At 44.3% G+C, this 17,746-nt stretch overlaps 1 protein-coding gene across 1 annotated transcript; it reads left to right on the forward strand.

Annotated features, from left to right (window-relative positions):
• The first annotated feature begins 525 nt into the window (after positions 1-525).
• Positions 526-17,582, forward strand: nr2c2ap (nuclear receptor 2C2-associated protein). Its single transcript, XM_073068072.1, has 5 exons — positions 526-983; positions 4,339-4,429; positions 10,861-10,966; positions 12,972-13,039; positions 14,972-17,582. The coding sequence occupies exons 1-5, from the start codon at positions 946-948 to the stop codon at positions 15,149-15,151; spliced, it is 483 nt and encodes a 160-aa protein (XP_072924173.1). The 5' UTR covers positions 526-945; the 3' UTR covers positions 15,152-17,582.
• The last annotated feature ends 164 nt before the right edge of the window (positions 17,583-17,746 follow it).

Consider the following 17,746-nt stretch of genomic DNA (forward strand, 5'->3'; position numbering starts at 1 on the left):
ATCACAGGGTACTTCTACCCACTGAAATGATCTCTCCCTCCAACATTACTTTCGAAACAAATCTCTTTGTTAATTCATGATAGGGGTGTGGGAATTTGCTTCCCATAACAGCAGCTGGGACACTGGTTTCAATTCTACTTCCCATCCCCATTGCGACATGGTCCTCTCTACTGCTACCCAGAGGCACCTCATGTTCCATCTGGGTGGCCTCCAACCTGATACCATGAACGTCTAGTTCTCCAATTTCAGGTAATTTGTCTCCTTCCCACTTCCCTCTTCTTCAATTCCCCACTCTGGCCCCTTACCTCTACTTTTCACCTCACCTACCCATCAACACACTCTAGTGCCCTCCTCCTTCCCTTCACCCATGGTCCACTCCTCTCCTATCAGATTATTTCTTCTTCAGCCCTTTACCACTTCCTCCTATCAGCTTCCAGCTTCTTACTTCACCACCCCCCCCCCCCACCACACACACACCTGGTCTCACCTATCACCCGCCTCTTTGTCCTCCTTCCCCTCCCCCACCTTCCCACTTCCTTTCCAGACCTGAAGAGTCTTTGCCTAAAATGTCGGCTATTTACTCCCCTTCACAGATGCTGCCTGACCTGCCGTTCCTCCCGCGACTTGTGTGTGGAATTTCGTTAAACACCATTTCATTCTACTTACAGAGAATTTATATTTTTGAATAAGTTCACCGTCCCTCACCGCTGAACACCAATATCTTACTAAAAGACGTTATATTTGCGAGATTTAATTCCAGTCTAAGTGAATGTAAATTTAGCTTGGATGAAAGAGCCACAGTGAATTTGACTCAGACTGGAGATTCCAGGGTGATTGACAGCTTCCCGTGAGCCGCAAACGCCTTTACGGTACCTGCCAAAAGTGTCGCGAAAGCAGTAGCCACGATTATCGCAAACTGTAGTGTGCGGGGCTTACGGCAGCGTGATGGCGGAGTCAGTGCTCAGTGAAGACACGGTCAGCAGGTGAGCGCGCTCCCGCGGTGTTCTGAGAACGGCGTTCGGCTCGTTCCCGTGGGGGGGGGGCGCTCCCGATGGCGGGGTGGAGATACGTCTCTACCAAGGAAGGTGTAAGGCGCTCCTTCCCTCCCTACCTGCAGGTCATCCTTCGTCAAAGTTCAGCACTTGCTTAGCCCCCCGATCAGGGTCGGATTATAGTTAACGTCAGGCAAGCTGTAGTACCCACTTGGACAGCTCACTGCACCCCCCCCCCCCCACACACACACACTGATCAAGGTCATGTTAAGCCATGGGAAGGGCAGGAGTCAGAGGCTAGAGAGTACCCCAATGACTGTCGCCCTTAACAATAAGTACTCCTGTTTGAGTACTGTTGGGGGGATGGCCTGCCTAGGGGAAGCAAGAATGGCCGCGCCTCTGGCACAGAGTCTGGCCCTGTGGCTCAGAAGGGTAGGGAAAGGAAGAGGATGGCAGCAGTGATAGGGGGTCAGACAGGCGATTCTGTGGACGCAGGAAAGAAACTCAGATGGTAATTTGCTTCCCAGGTGCCAGGGTCCAGGATGTTTCTGATTACATCCATGATATCCTGAAGTGGGAAGGCGAACAGCCGGAGATGGTGGTACATATTGCTACCAATGACATGGGTAGGAAAAGGGAGGAGGTCCTGAAAACAGACTACAGGGAGTTAGGAAAGAAGTTGAGAAGTAGGACCTGAAAGGTAGTAATCTCGGGATCACTGCCTGTATAAGGTGACAGTGAGTAGAGGAACAGAGTGAGGTGGAGGATAAATGTGTGGCTGAGGGATTGGAGCAGGGGGCAGGGATTCGGATTTCTGGATAATTGTCAATGATTTTGATAATGGAATTGATGGCTTTGTGGCAAAGTTTGTGGATGATGCAAAGATAGTGGAGGAGGTAGCTAGTGCTGAGGAAGCAATGCAATTGCAGCAGGAGTTAGACAAATTGTAAGAATGGGCAAAAAGGTGGGAGATGGTATGATAATGTATTTTGGTAAAAAGAACAATAGTGCAGACTTAAATGGGGAGAAGGTTTTTTCCACTTGGCATGATTAACTTATTATTATTTAATTATCTATGGTTTTATATTGCTATATTTCTTCACTATTCTTGGTGGTGCGGCTGTAACGAAACCCAATTTCCCTCGGGATCAATAACGTATGTCTGCCTGTCTGTTCAAACATCAGAGGTGCAGAGGGACTTAGGAGTCCTCGTGCAAGGCTCCCCATAGGTTAATTTATAGGTTCAGTCTGTGGTAAAGAAGGCAAATGCAATGTTGGCATTTATTTCAAGGGGAATAGAATATAAAAACAAGGAGGTAGTGCTGAGCCTTTATAAGACACTAGTCAGGCTGCACTTGTCAACAATTTTGGGCCCCATATCTCGGTGTGTTATTCTTGGAGAGTCCGGAGGAGGTTCAGGAATGAAGAGGATAACACACGAAGGGCAATGGCAGCTTTGGGCCTGTACTCACTGGAATTTAGAAGAATGCAGGGGTATTTCATTGAAACCTACCGAATGTTGAAAGGATTAGATAGGGTGGATGTGGAGAAAATGTTTCCTATAGTGGAGGTATCCAGAATTGGAGGGGACAGCCTCAAAATTGAGGGGCAACTGTTTAGAACAGAGATAAGGAAGATTTTCTATAGCCGGAGAGAAGTAAATCTGTGGAATGCTCTGCCGCAGACTACGGTGGAGGCCAAATCCGTGCATATAGTTAAGGCGGAAGTTGATTGTATCCTGATCGGTCAGGGCATCAAAAGATATGGCAAGATGGCAAGTGTTAGGGGTTAAGTGGGATCTGGGATCAGCCATGATGGAATAGTGGAGTAGACTCAATGGGCTGAATGGCCTAATTCTGCTCCTGTGTCTTATAGTCTTATTTCATTGTGTACATGCTGATCTTTGTGAGGTTACCAAGGGATGTGGTGTTCCACTGTACGATGCATAGAAGGCCAGAAAGCAGGAATAGCAGTCAACTGGAAAACTAACAGGATAACTAGCAGAAGTTCGCTGATGACACGGCCATAGTGGGGTGTGTCAGGAATGGACAGGAGGAGGAGTATAGGAAACTGATACAGGACTTTGTGATATGGTGCAACTCAAACTACCTGCGTCTCAATATCACCAAGACCAAGGAGATGGTGGTGGACTTTAGGAGATCTAGGCCTCATATGGAGCCAGTGATCATTAATGGAGAATGTGTGGAGCAGGTTAAGACCTACAAGTATCTGGGAGTACAGTTAGACGAGTAGCTAGACTGGACTGCCAACATAGATGCCTTGTGCAGGAAGGCACAGAGTTGACTGTACTTCCTTAGAAGGTTGGCGTCATTCAATGTCTGTAGTGAGATGCTGAAGATGTTCTATAGGTCAGTTGTGGAGAGCGCCCTCTTCTTTGTGGTGGCGTGTTGGGGAGGAAGCATTAAGAAGAGGGACGCCTCATGTCTTAATAAGCTGGTAAGGAAGGCGGGCTCTGTCGTGGGCAAAGTACTGGAGAGTTTAACATCGGTAGCTGAGCGAAGGGCGCTGAGTAGGCTACGGTCAATTATGGAAAACTCTGAACATCCTCTACATAGCACCATCCAGAGACAGAGAAGCAGTTTCAGCGACAGGTTACTATCGATGCAATGCTCCTCAGACAGGATGAAGAGGTCAATACTCCCCAATGCCATTAGGCTTTACAATTCAACCGCCAGGACTTAAGAACTTTTTAAAAGCTATTATTAATGCTTTTTGAGATAGTGATTTAGATGCATATCATATTTTTTACTGAGTTAAGTATTGTATGTAATTAGTTTTGCTACAACAAGTGTATGGGACATTGGAAAAAAAAAGTTGAATTTCCCCATGGGGATGAATAAAGTATCTATCTATCTATCTATCTATCTATCTAAACACGAGAAATTGTGCAGATGCTGGAAATGCAAAGCAATACACAGTTCTGAAGAAGGTTCTCAGCCAAAAACATCAACTGTTTGTTCATTTCCATAAATGCTGCCTGACCTGCTGAGTTTCTCCAACATTTTGTGAGAATTACATGGGAATTAGATACAGCCCCAGAAGGGATCTGCTTAAGTTCCATATGGCCTTAGTGAGCTTGCATTTGAAGTAGTCTCCTAATGGATGGAAAGGTCTTGGAAACAGTACAGAGAAACTTCCCTGACCTCACACCCAGAAGAGATGGGTTGTCTTCTGAAGAAAGGATAGGCAGTGGAGGTGTATCCAGTGGTGTTTGATTCAATGGCCTATTGGCCAGCTCCACCCTACCGTATTTATCATATAGAAATCTAATCCAATTAAAATGTTTTGATCATGTTACTGAACCTGTTCTGTTGATTGTCTACAGAGTGAGCTCTGTCCTTAACCGTGATATAAAGCAGTTTGGAAAAAAGTTCTTATTTGACCGAAATGATGAAACGTGTTGGAACTCTGACCAGGTGAGTGGATATATGTTTGTGTGGTTTGGGTTCTCGAGCTGGTTCTGATGCCTCCACGAGGAGAAAGTATAATGTGGAGTGGTTCAGAGACTGAATCGTGTCCCACAGAAGCAAACAGCTCATGTAATTTTCGAGCAACGTGCCAGTCAGTTTGTGTGGAGCAGGGGTTCCCAACCTGGGGTACAAGGACCCCTTGGTTAACAGTAAGAGTCCATGGCATAAAAAGGGTTAGATATGACTGTTATTGGTTATCCAATAACAGCCATATCTTTTGGTTTATTGAACATTGATTAAACTGGGGATTGGCAAAGTCAACTCAGGAATCAAGGATTAAGTTTGTGCTTGCAGACAGAGGATATGGGCAAGGTACTAAATGAGTACGTTATGGAGACAGTATGGAGGATAGTGTGGGGCATGCTAATGGGCCCATTGGGAGGAGTTAGAAGAGGCATGGTCTGGATGGTGGGGGTCTTTGATGATGGACACTGCTTTCTTGTGGTGATATTCCTTCTAAATGTGCTCAGTAGTAGGAAGGGCCTTTCCAGTGATGGACTGGGCTGTGTCCACCACTTTCTGGAGACTTTGTTAAGCCATGTCCCAAAGCAGTATGTGATTCGGAAGGTCTGGACACTCCAAAAATAAACCAAAACAGCTAGACTGAAGATCCATGGTACACTCTTGATCTCAGTCATTGCTCTTTTTGAATTCATTGATAGGACATGAACCTGTCTGGCACTTACTGCAACTCTCAATCGTCCTTGAAAGCTGCTGGTGAGCTGTTGCCTTGAAGGACTGCAGTCCACGTGTTAAACGTACTTACCCAGTGGGATTGCAGCTCCAGGAATTAGACTCAGCAACAATGAAGGAACAATGGCTCATACCCTAATCAGGATATTTATTTATTTATTTTCACTTTTCCCCTGAATCCTGACTATCTAACCCCAGCAGCTTTGACTTCAGGCTGATTGACCACAAATGGAGTGCACTCTGGATGTTAAGTTCTTGGTGGGAGTAAAGGTGCCACTCCTAACAACACTTACCTGCCACAGGTCATCGAACGAACATCAGTCATCAGTCACATTGCTGTTTGTCTGCTACAGTTGACCACCACAAGTCATCGAATCACTATCAGTCTCGGTCACATTGTTGTTTGGGGAATTTCACTGCACAGATTAAGATTTCCCTTCACAGAAACCATACTGATTTTGGCTTATTTTATCACTAGTCCCCAAGTACCTCAAAACCTCATCCTTAATAATGAACTCCAACACTGTCCTAACTACTGAACGGACAGACAGACATACTTTATTGATCCCGAGGGAAATTGGGTTTCGTTACAGCCGCACCAGCCAAGAATAGTGTAGAAATAAAGCAATATAAAACCATAAATAACTAAATAATAATAAGTTAATCATGCCAAGTGGAAATAAGTCCAGGACCAACCTATTGGTTCAGGGTGTCTGACACTCCAAGAGAGGAGTTGTAAAGTTTGATGGCCACAGGCAGGAATGACTTCCTATGACGCTCAGTGTTACATCTCGGTGGAATGAGTCTCTGGCTTAATGTACTCCTGTGCCTAACCAGTACATTATGGAGTGGATGGGAGTCATTGTCCAAGATGGCATGCAACTTGGACAGCATCCTCTTTTCAGACACCACTGTCAGAGAGTCCAGTTCTACCCCCACAACATCACTGGCCTTACGAATGAGTTTGTTGATTCTGTTGGTGTCTGCTACCCTCAGCCTGCTGCCCCAGCACACAACAGCAAACATGATAGCACTGGCCACCACAGACTCGTAGAACATCCTCAGCATCGTCTGGCAGATGTTAAAGGACCTCAGTCTCCTCAGGAAATAGAGACGGCTCTGACCCTTCTTGTAAACAGCCTCAGTGTTCTTTGACCAGTCCAGTTTATTGTCAATTCGTATCCCCAGGTATTTGTAATCCTCCACCATGTCCACACTGACCCCTTGGATGGAAACAGGGGTCACCAGTGCCTTAGCCCTCCTCAGGTCCACCACCAGCTCCTTAGTCTTTTTCACATTAAGCTGCAGATGATTCTGCTCACACCATGTGACAAAGTTTCCCACCGTCGCCCTGTACTCAGCCTCATCGTCCTTGCTGATGCATCCAACTATGGCAGAGTCATCAGAAAACTTCTGAAGATGGCAAGACTCTGTGCAGTAGTTGAAGTCTGAGGTGTAGATGGTGAAGAGAAAGTGAGACAGGACAGTCCCCTGTGGAGCCCCACTGCTGCTGACCGCTCTGTCTGACACACAGTGTTGCAAGCGCACGTACTGTGGTCTGCCAGTCAGGTAATCAATAATCCATGATACCAGGGAAGCATCCACCTGGATCACTGTCAGCTTCTCACTCAGCAGAGCAGGGCGGATGGTGTTGAACGCACTGGAGAAGTCAAAAAATATGACCCTCACAGTGCTCGTCGGCTTGTCCAAATGGGCGTAGACACGGTTCAGCAGGTAGACGATGGCATCCTCAACTCCTAGTCGGGGCTGATAGGCGAACTGGAGGGGGTCTAAGTCTGGCCTAACCATAGGCCGGAGCTGATCTAGAACAAGTCTCTCCAGGGTCTTCATGATGTGGGAGGTCAATGCCACCGGTCCGTAGTCATTGGAGCCACTGGGGCGCGGCATCTTCGGTACAGGAACGAGGCAGGACATCTTCCACAGCATGGGAACCCTCTGGAGACTCAGGCTCAGGTTGAAGACATGGTGAAGTACTCCACATAGCTGGGGGACACAGGCTTTGAGCACCCTGGGGCTGACACCATTTGGGCCTGCAGCCTTGCTTGGGTGGAGACATTTCAGCTGTCTTCTCACCTGTTCCGCTGTGCCCCCCAGGCTAACTCTCTGATAGGCTAACTGGCCGATAGTTTCCTTTCTTTTGCCTTCCTTCCTTCTTAAAGATTGGAATGATATTTGTAATCTTGCACTCCTCTGGGATCATACCAGAATCAAGTGATTCTTGAAAGATTATGACCAATGCATCTGTTATCTCTTCAGCCACCTCTCGCAGGACTCTAGGATGTAGTCCATCTGGTCCAGGTGACTTATCCACCATAAGACCTTTGAGTTTGCCTAGCACTTTTTCCTTTGTAATAGCAATGGCACTCACTCCTGCTCCCTGACACTCAACAACTTCTGGCACATTGCTAGTGCCTTCCACAGTGAAGAGAGATGCAAAGTACTCATTAAGTTCATCTGCCATTTCTTTGTCCCTCATTACCGCCTCACTAGCATTATTTTCCAGTGGTCTAATTATCAACTCTCAGCTCCCTTTTACTCTTTATATAACTGGAAAATCTCTTGGTAGCATGCTTTATATTACTGGCCAATCTGCCTACATATTTCATTTTTCCCCTTTTGTAGCTTTTTTAGTCACCTTTTGTTGGAATTTAAAAGCTTCCCAATTATCCAACTTCCCACTCACTTTTGCTAACTTATTTTCCCATTCCTTGGCTTTTATGCAGTCCTTAACTTCCTTTGTCAGCCACAGTTGCCTCCTCCTGCCATTTGAGAACTTCTTCCTCTGTGGGACATATCTATCCTATGCCTTGTGAACTATTCCCAGAAACTTCATCCATCTCTGCTCTGCCGTCATCCCTGCCAGTATCCTCCTCCAATCCAGCTGGGCAAGCTCCTCTCTCATGCCCCTGTCATTCCCTTTATTCTATTGCGATACTGATACATGTTACTTATGCCTCTCCCTCTGAAATTGCAGTATGAATTCAATCATATTCTGACCACTGCCTACTAAGGGTTAGTTTACATTAAGCTCCCTCATAATCTGGGTTATTACACAACACCCAATCTAAGATGGCCTTTCTCTGAGTAGGCTCAAGTACAAGTAGCTCAAAAAGCCATCTCGTAGGCATTCAACAAATTCCCTCTCTTGTGATCCAACACCAACCTGATTTTCCCAATCCCTTTGCATGTTGAAGTCCCCTGTTAGAATTGTGACATTACCCTTATTACATGCCTTTTCCAGTTCCCTTTGCAATCTCAACCGCACATCTTGGCTACTACTTGGAGGCCTAATGAGTCCCATAATGGTTTCTTTCACCGTTGCAATTTCTTAACTCCACCTACAAAGATTCAACTGTCACATCACCACCTATGCCTTCCTGCCTGTCCTTTCTATACGAAGTATATCCTTTGATGTTAAGCTCCTAACTATGGCCTTCCTTCGGCCAAGACACAGTGATGTCCACAACATCATACTGACCAATCTCTAATTATACCATGAGTTTGTCCACCTTATTCTGAATGCTAGTGCATTTAAGTACAGCACCTTCAGTCCTGCAATACAGTACTTGCCTCATTCTCTTGCCCTTCTTTATAGTTACACCAATCATCTACTTGTGAATCTGCTGGCTGTCCTCAGCTCTATCATACTGGTTCCCATTCCCTTGCCATATTAATTTAAATCACTCCCAACAGCTCTAGTAAATCCGCCCACAAGAACGTTGGCTCTCCTCGGATTCAAGTGCAACCTGACTCTTTTGTACAGGTCGCACCTGCCCCAGAAGAGGTTTCAGTTATCCAGAAATCTGAATCCCTACCTCCTGCTCCAATTCTTCAGCCACCTCATTCTAGTCCTATACTCACTGTTGCATGGCACAGGTAGCAATCCTGAGATTACTACTTTTGAGGTCTTGTTTCTCAGCTTCCTTTCTAACTCCCTGTATTCTTTTATCAGGACTTCCTCCCTTGTTTTTCCTTATGTGGCTGGTACCAATATGTACCATGACTTCTGGCTGCTCTCCCTCCCTTTTCAGGATATCGTGGATGCGTCCAGAAAGATCTCGACCCTAGCACCTGAGAGGCAAACCTTTTTTGCATCCACAGAATCGCCTGTCTTACCCCCTAACTATAGAGTCCCCTATTACTACTGCCATCCTCTTCAGTTTCCCTCCCCTTCTGAACCACAGGGCCAGACTCAATGCCAGAGGCACAGCCGCTCTTGCTTCTCTCAGGTAGGTTGTTCTCCCCCCACCCCCACCCCCAACAGTACTCAAATGGAGTAATTATTGTTGAAGGAGATGGGCACAGGGGAGCTCTCAATTATCTGACATTCTCCCTTCCCTCTCCTGACAGTCATCCACTTACTTGTTTCCTGTAGCTCCTGTCTATCACTGCTTCACTTTCCCTAACAAGCAGAAGGTCATCAAGCTCCAACTCCAGTTTCCTAACACCATCTCTAAGGAGCTGCATCTCAGTGCACCTGGTGCAGATGTGGCCATCAGGGAGGCTGGACGTCTCCTCAATATCCCACATCTGACACCTAGAACAGAACACTGGCTCTGTAAACATACCCCCTATTCTCTCGAGTAACTGTATATAGTGTCTGTAAACTAAACAAACTGTGCAAATGCAGATATAAATAAATAGCAATAAATAATATAACAAAGTGCTTAAATAAGTGTGGTTATCCCCTTTTGTTCAAGTGCCTGGTAGTTGAGGGGTAGTAACGGTTATTGAAGCTGGTGGTTCAAGTCCTGAGGCTCTTGTACTTTCTACCTGATGGTAGCAGTGAGAAAAGAGCATGACCTGGGTGGTGACAATCTCTGATGATGGATGCTGCTTTTCTATGGCAACATTTCGTGTAGATGTGCTCAGTGGTTGGAGGGATTTACCTATGATGTACTCAGCCGAATCCACTACCTTTTGTAGGATTTTCCACTCAAAGGCATTGGTGTTCCCATACCAGGCTGTAATACAGCCAGTCAACACACTTTCCACCACACATCTATAGAAGTTTGCCAAGGTTTTTGATGATATGCCACACCTCCACAGACTCCTGAGGAAGTAGAGGCATTGTTGTGCTTTCTTTGCAATAATATTAATATGATGGGTCCAGGACAGGTCCTCTTAGATAGTGATACCCAGGAATTTAAAGTTACTGACCCTCTCCATCTCTGATCCTTTGATGATTACTGGCTCATGGACCTCTGGTTTCCCTCTCCTGAAGTCTACAATCAGTTCCTTGGTCTTATTGACTTTGAGTGAGAGGTTGTTGTTATTACACCACTCAGCCAAATGTTCAATCTCCCTTTGATGATTTTTCTTAAAGAAAGAGAAAGATTAGCTTTATTTGTCACATGTACATCGAAACACACTGTGAAGTCTGTCATATACGTCAATGACCTGAAGGTGTGCTGGGGACAGCCCGCAAGTGTCACCACGTTTCTGGCACCAACACAGCATGGCCACAACATAGAAACCCTAACCCGTACATCTTTGGGATATGGGAGAAAACCAGAGCACCTGGAGGAAACCTAACAGTCACAGTGAGAATGTATAAACTTTTCAGACGGCGGCAGGAATTGAACCGCGACTGGCAGTGCTATAAAGCATTACACTAACTGTGCTGACCCTCTTTTGATTGACTTCTCATTTTACATTCTCAGGGCTCTGCTCAGTGGGTGTCGCTCCAGTTTCCTCAGTCCGTAAAGATAACTGAACTACAGCTCCAGTTCCAGGGCGGCTTCACAGGCAGGATGTGCAGACTCGAAGGTAAATCCATCCATGATACCAGTTAGTAGCCAGACATCAGGAGCTGAATATGGGTAACTTATCTACCAATACCTTTGAGGTAGGAGTGAACTGTTTTCTTTTACAGGAAGTGGTATTGTGGGCTAGGCCAACAATTATTCCCATCCCAAATGCTTGGAGAATGAACTGTTTGTGGCAGTTTCAGACACTGTGGGTCTTGCTGGGCCAATATGTCACTGCTGGTTTAGTCAGACTTGGCCAGACCAGGTAAAAATGGAAGATTTATTTCCCAAGGAGACTGAATCGGATCTTCTGGCAACAATCTGAGGTATAGAACAGTGTAGCACAGTACAGGCCCTTCAGCCCACAACATTGTACTGACCCTTGATCAATCTAACCCTTCCCTCCTTCATACCCCTACATTTTTCTGACATCTATGTTTCTATCTAAGAGTCTCTTAAAAGCCCCTAATGTAGCTACCTCTTCCATCACACCTGGCAGTGCATTCCATGTACCCACCACTCTCTGCATAAAAAAAACTACCTCTAACATCCCCTCTAATTTCCTCCAATCACTTTAAAAGTGATACCTTCTCGTTAGCCATTTCCATCCTGGGAAAAATGTCTCTGCCTGCCCACTCAATCTGTGCCTCTTATCATCTTGACAAGTCACCTGTCATCCTCTTTCACTCCAAAGAGAAAAACCCTAGCTCACTCAATCTGTTCTCATAAGACATGCTTTCTAATCCAGGCAACATACTGGTAATTCTCCTCTGCACCCTTACTAAAGCTGTTACATTCTTCCTATAATGAGGCAACCAGAACTGGATCCAATACTTCAAGTGTGATCTGCAACATTACGTCGCTGCTCTCAATCTCAATCCTATGGCTAATGAAAGCCAACACACAATATGCCTTCTTAACCACCCAAACAACATGCGCAGCAACTTTGTGGAATCTATAGACATAGATCCCAAGATTCCTCAACGTTCTATGGGATAAATCCTGATACCAGCATTTCATTCCCAATTGATTAAATTAAATCAGTTTTAAATTACCAGATGCTGTGGTGAGATCGGACGTGTAGTCTCTGAATCAGTGGTCCAGTGACCTCCTTATTGCATCTCAGACTAGTTTCCAAGCCTATTTTCATTTATCATGCATTGTGGTATTTCACTGCATCTGGAGTTAAGCCATACTCTCACTGATGTTGTAATTATTACAAGAATAACCTTGGATATCATAGATATGAGCAGCTGAGACTTTAGGGCAGGAGAGTCTGTCATTGACCATTGCTCAGACTAAAAGTGCCTTCATGTTATCTCGAGTAACATGCAAAATGCTGAAGGAACTTAGCATGCCCTGATGAAAAATCTTATCCTGAAACACCAGTTCTTTATTCCCCTCCATAGATGCTGCCTAACCTGCTGAGTTCCTCCAGCATTTTGTGTATGTTGTTTTGGGATTCCAGCATGTGCAGAATCTCTTGGATTAATCTTATCTCTGCTAGTTAGACTGAACTCAGAGTTATGAGGGTATAGATTGGGTAAATGTATCAGGCAGAGGATGGATGGGACTATAACTAGAGGTCATGTTTTAAGGGTAAAAGGTGAAGTGTTTAAGGGAAACATGAGGGGTAACTTCTTAACTCAGAGGGTGGTGAGAGTGTGGAATGAGCTGCCAGCAGAAGTGGTCGATGCAGATTCAATTTCAACATTTAAGAGAGATTTGGTTAGTTACAGGGATAGGAGGGGTATGAAGGGTTATGGTCTGGGTGCAGGTTGATGGGATTAAGCAGATTAATTGTTCAACATGGACCAGATGGGCCAAAGGTGCTGTTTCTGTGCGGTCGTGTTCTATGACTTTATGTATAAATATAAATGAGGTTACTGTAAAACCAGTGATAATGGCTGGCTGATGGTCAATGTAAGTTCGATGGGCTGAAGAGTCTATTTCTCTGCCTGGTCTCTCCATGACTCTATTTTCACACCAGCTACTTGATTAAAGTTATTTATCTTGTCTCTTAGGTAGCAGTAGAGGAGCCAATTTCATGAAAATCACCAATTTCTATCCTGAAGACACCAACTGCCAGCAGATATCCTACAGAACTTGAATTGGCAATATATGTCTTTGTGGTTGCACTGTGTATGCACTTTAGGTGTCACAATGGGGTTAAATTGTTCAACCTGATGTTGTGCTGTTCCTCCTATTGCACTGCGAGGACAGGAGCTCCCTCGACATCTGTAGCAGTGATTTCCTGTTCGACAGTGGGAGGCCAGGCTGCAGCTCTGAGCTCTCGGTGCAGCAAACTGCCAAGTGGATAAATCAGAAAGACAGAGGTTTGTAAACTTGTGGATAAAGGAAAAAGCACAGGAAGGAGGGTTTTGCAGTGCTAGGTGTGTGCTTAGAAGGTCCAGATATGATTTTAACAGGGAGGAGAAAGGTAGAGTACAAAACAGCTTTGACAACTATACTACACACTAAATCACTTTACAAAATTGAAGTACTGCCATTGTTAATGTTCTGGTCACCTACATTACAGGAAAGATGTCAATAAAATTGAGAGTACAGAGAAAATCTACAAATATGTTGCCAGGACTTGAGGACCTGAGTTACAGGGAAAAATTGAATAGGTTAGGATTTTATTCCCTGAAGCATAGCAGAATGAGGGGAGATTTGATAGAAGTATACAAAATTATGAGGGGTATAGATGGGGCAAATGCAAGCAGTTTTTCCCCCACTGAAGTTGGGTGGGACTGCAACTGGAGGTCATTAAGGGTGAAAGGTGAAATATTTCAAAGGAACCCGAGGGGGAATTTCTTCATTCAGATGGTGATGTGAGTGTGGAACGAATTGCCAGTGGAAGTGGTGGATGCTAGTTTGATTACAGCATCTAAATTTAGAGCAGCTCCAACAATGTAGCATGCTGAACTCACCTGAATCAGCAATCTTGATTTTCGTATGTGCCGGGCGTGACCCTACGACACTCTGACTCGAGGCACCAAGACACAGTTAATACTTTACAAGCTCTGAGTGCATGAGATCATAAAGTTGAGGTAACCAGTGGTCAGGATAGTACTGCTGGGGTTATAGTTGCAGATATCTGGCACAGACTGTGCACTAGCTGTTAGGCATCAGAAAAACAGTGGGAACTTCAAGTTCCTGCAGTTCACATTGCAGTGCCAGGGCTGGGAGGTCTAACAGTCTCATCCAGTGGTACTAGGCGACAGCAGCAGGCGAACTACAAATCAGCTGCTTGTTTGATCCTGGGTCAGTCTGTCTTAAGGCCAGAGTGTTCTGAGAACAAGGAATATTACAGCACAGTATAGGCCCTTCAGCCCATGATGTCCCTACCTCTCAACCCACTAAGATCAATCCAACCATTCTCTTTCTCAGAGCCTGCCATTTTCTATTCATGCATGTGCCTCAGTCACTTAAATGTCTCTTATGCATCTGCCTCTACCACCACTCAAGCAGTGCACTCCATGCACCTACTGCTCTGTGCATACAAAAAACTACCTAGCTCTAACACTCCCCCACTATACTTACCTCCAATTACCTTAAAATTATGCCCTCCCACATTAGCTATTTCTGCCCTGCGAAAAAGTCTTTGGCTGTCCACTTAATCTATGCTTCTTATCTTGTACACCTCTATCAAGTCACCTTTAATACTACTTCGCTCCAAAGTGAAAAGCCATAATGTCAACCTATCCTCATAAGACATGTTCTCTAATCCAGGCAGCATTCTGGTAAATCTCCATTGCACCCTCTCTAAAGCTTCCACATCCTTTCTGTAATGAGTCGATCAGAACTGAACACATGTGCGTTTTAACCAGTTTTTGAGTGTTGCAAAGTTTTAACATGCAGATGCTGCCTGGCTAAGGGCAAATCTGAAATTCTGTGTACTGACCACAAGCTGAGCTGGCCCCTCCCTCACAAATAATGAGCACTGTTTCAAAATGAATCTTTACGTTTGAAAAATATCCACATCGGATAAAGTCATCTTCCTCCTTAACCTGTGACTCACAGATTCTCGATCAGTGAGCAACCAGTTGTTGACAAACTGAAGATCACGTTTGAGGAAAGTACTGATTTCTTTGGAAGAATTATTCTCTATCACCTTGATGTTCTTGGTGAGAAAGAGTTAAAACTTTCGCATCACACTGCCCAGCAGCAGCATGAAGGAATGGGCCAGGAACCAGCTTGAAAAGCTCCAGTAATACAGAGAGTGCCCGATGATGCATCAACTTGACCAGGTACATCAGGCAATTCAAACAAGCCTTGGAGAGGAGGTTTCATACCCAATGTCTCACAAAATGGATGGATTACTAATAATTCAAAATAAAGCAACAGTTTTTATATTTTTACACTTAGTGTTCACACAGTATACTTTGAGTGTGATTGTGATGATTATGTGGGCAGGGTGCTGGAAACAGCATGAATTGGCACATATACTGGTAGAGTGAAGTGAGCATCTCTTTTCATTGTGACCTCTGAGCTTAATTGGCATTTATTCTATAACGAAGGCTTGTTTATAGTCATCAATTTCAGTTCCCATTTAGATAAACCACTTTGTTTATTTAGAAATATAGCACAGAACAGGCCCTTCTGGCCCAACAACCTACCTGTTTAACCCTGGCCTAGTCACAGGGCAATTTACAATGACCAGTTAACCTACTGACCAGTATCCCTTTGGACTGTGGGAGGCAAACAGAGGACATGGAGGAAACCCACATACTCACAGGAAGGCATTGGAATTGAACTGCAAACTCAAGACGCCCCCGAGCTGTAATAGTGTCACACTAACCGTTACATTACCATGCTACCCCAATGAATTGTTTTCCAAAGTCCAGAAGTGTAGGAAACGGCCAACTTGTTAGCAGAAACTGTTAATACCAGCCATCTGGCAGGGCCCAGAGTATCAGGATTAATAACACAGGGGGTTTCATAAAGGCCAAGATACTCTAGGCAGTTCCATTCTCTATAAACTAGCATCATTGGATCCTTTCCAAGCACCTGAGGCAACAGACAGGTCCTGCTTCTACCAGTGCAAGACTCTTTTAGGTGGTTATGCAAGTCTTTAAGACTACAAAGTATGTTTTGTCTTTAATTTTTTTGTCTGTCTTGACTAATTTTCTAAGAGATACAAAGGTGTTGCTCAGGGAAGCTGTGTTGGTCCCCTATTCTTCTCCTTATACATGCTTCCCTGAGGAGACATCATTAAAGAACATAAACTTAATTTCCACAGTTATGCAGATGACATATTCTGGTCAAGCCTGATGATAACATTGATCTTCTCAGACTTCTGATATAGAACCATAGAACATTACAGCACAGAAACAGGCCTTTTGTCCCTTCTTGGCTGTGCAGAACCACTCTTCTGCCTAGTCCCACTGACCTGCACCTGGACCGTATCCCTCCATGTACCTCTCATCCATGTACCTGTCCAAGTTTTTCTTAAATGTTAAAAGTGAGCCCGCATTTACCACTTCATCTGGCAGCTCATTCCACATTCCCACCACTCTGTGTGAAGAAGCCCCCCCACCCCATGTTCCCTTTAAACTTTTCCCCCTTCACCCTTAACAGCAATTTGGCAGCAATAAACAAATGGCTGAGCAATAATTTCTTAAAACTAAATGAAGATAAAACTGAATTATTTTTGGTTGGTTCCAAAGCCAAAAGAGATAACCTTCTTGATAAACTTGGCTCCCCTTGTAAAAACAGAAGTAACAATCCTGGGTGTTATCCTCAATTTAGATTTGAATATTAAATCACACATAAGGACAGTGAACAAAGCAGCATTAAAACACTTAAGAAATATTTCAAAGGCATGTCCATTTCTGAAAGGTAATGATGCTGAAAAATTAAATCACACCTTTTTATCAATTAGACTACATTACTGCAATGCACCTTCCAAAGCAATCTGGTGACAAACTTTAATTCACTCAGAATGCTGCTGCCAGACTTCCACCCAAAAACAGGATGAAGGAACATATCACTCCTGTACAAGCTACTCTGCATTGGCTTACTGTATCTTTTAGAATTAATTTTCAGTTCTTTCTTGTTTTTAAAGCCCTTAATGGTCTGGGATTGGAGTACAACATGGAATTGTATCCGTTTTCTAATCCTTCTCAAGTTTTTTTCCCACCGGTCTCTTAAAGTTAAGCAATCTCCCTCAAAAGATAATTGGCAGGTCAGCTTTTTTGAACCACACTCAACTATGGAATTCAATACCCAAGACTTTATGTAATGCTGACTTTTAAATCACAAGCAAGAGAAAATCTGCAGATACTGGAAATCGAAGCAACACACACAAAATGCTGGAGGAACTCAGCAGGTCAAGCAGCATCTAGGAAAAGAGTATAGTCGACTCTTCAGCCCGAAATGTCATCTCTACTTGTTTGCCATTGATGCAGCATGGCCTGCTGAGTTCCTCCAGCATTTAGTGTGAGTTGCTGACACTATTAAACACCAGTTCAAAACCTATTTATTTAACCTTGCTTTAACTGACATCTGTTTGTCATTTCTTTTTATATTATTTTCATATTTGTACTTTTATTCCATTGTAAAGCTCTTTGGACTACATCTGTATGAAAAGTGCTCTATAAATAAAATATACAATAATGTTTATGGCCACACATTGAATACCAAATTACTCTCATTCTATAACTGGGACAAGGGGCATTTGTAATCCCTGAAATCCATAGTGGGAGCTGTGGAAACTGTCTCTCATACATTCCTGGTGGTGAAGATTGGCAATGAGGTGTTGCCATTTTCAAAGCACCACAGTAAATGGTATGGG

This window comes from Hemitrygon akajei, chromosome 16 (assembly GCF_048418815.1).
Source record: "Hemitrygon akajei chromosome 16, sHemAka1.3, whole genome shotgun sequence".
Taxonomy (NCBI): Eukaryota; Metazoa; Chordata; class Chondrichthyes; order Myliobatiformes; family Dasyatidae; genus Hemitrygon; species Hemitrygon akajei.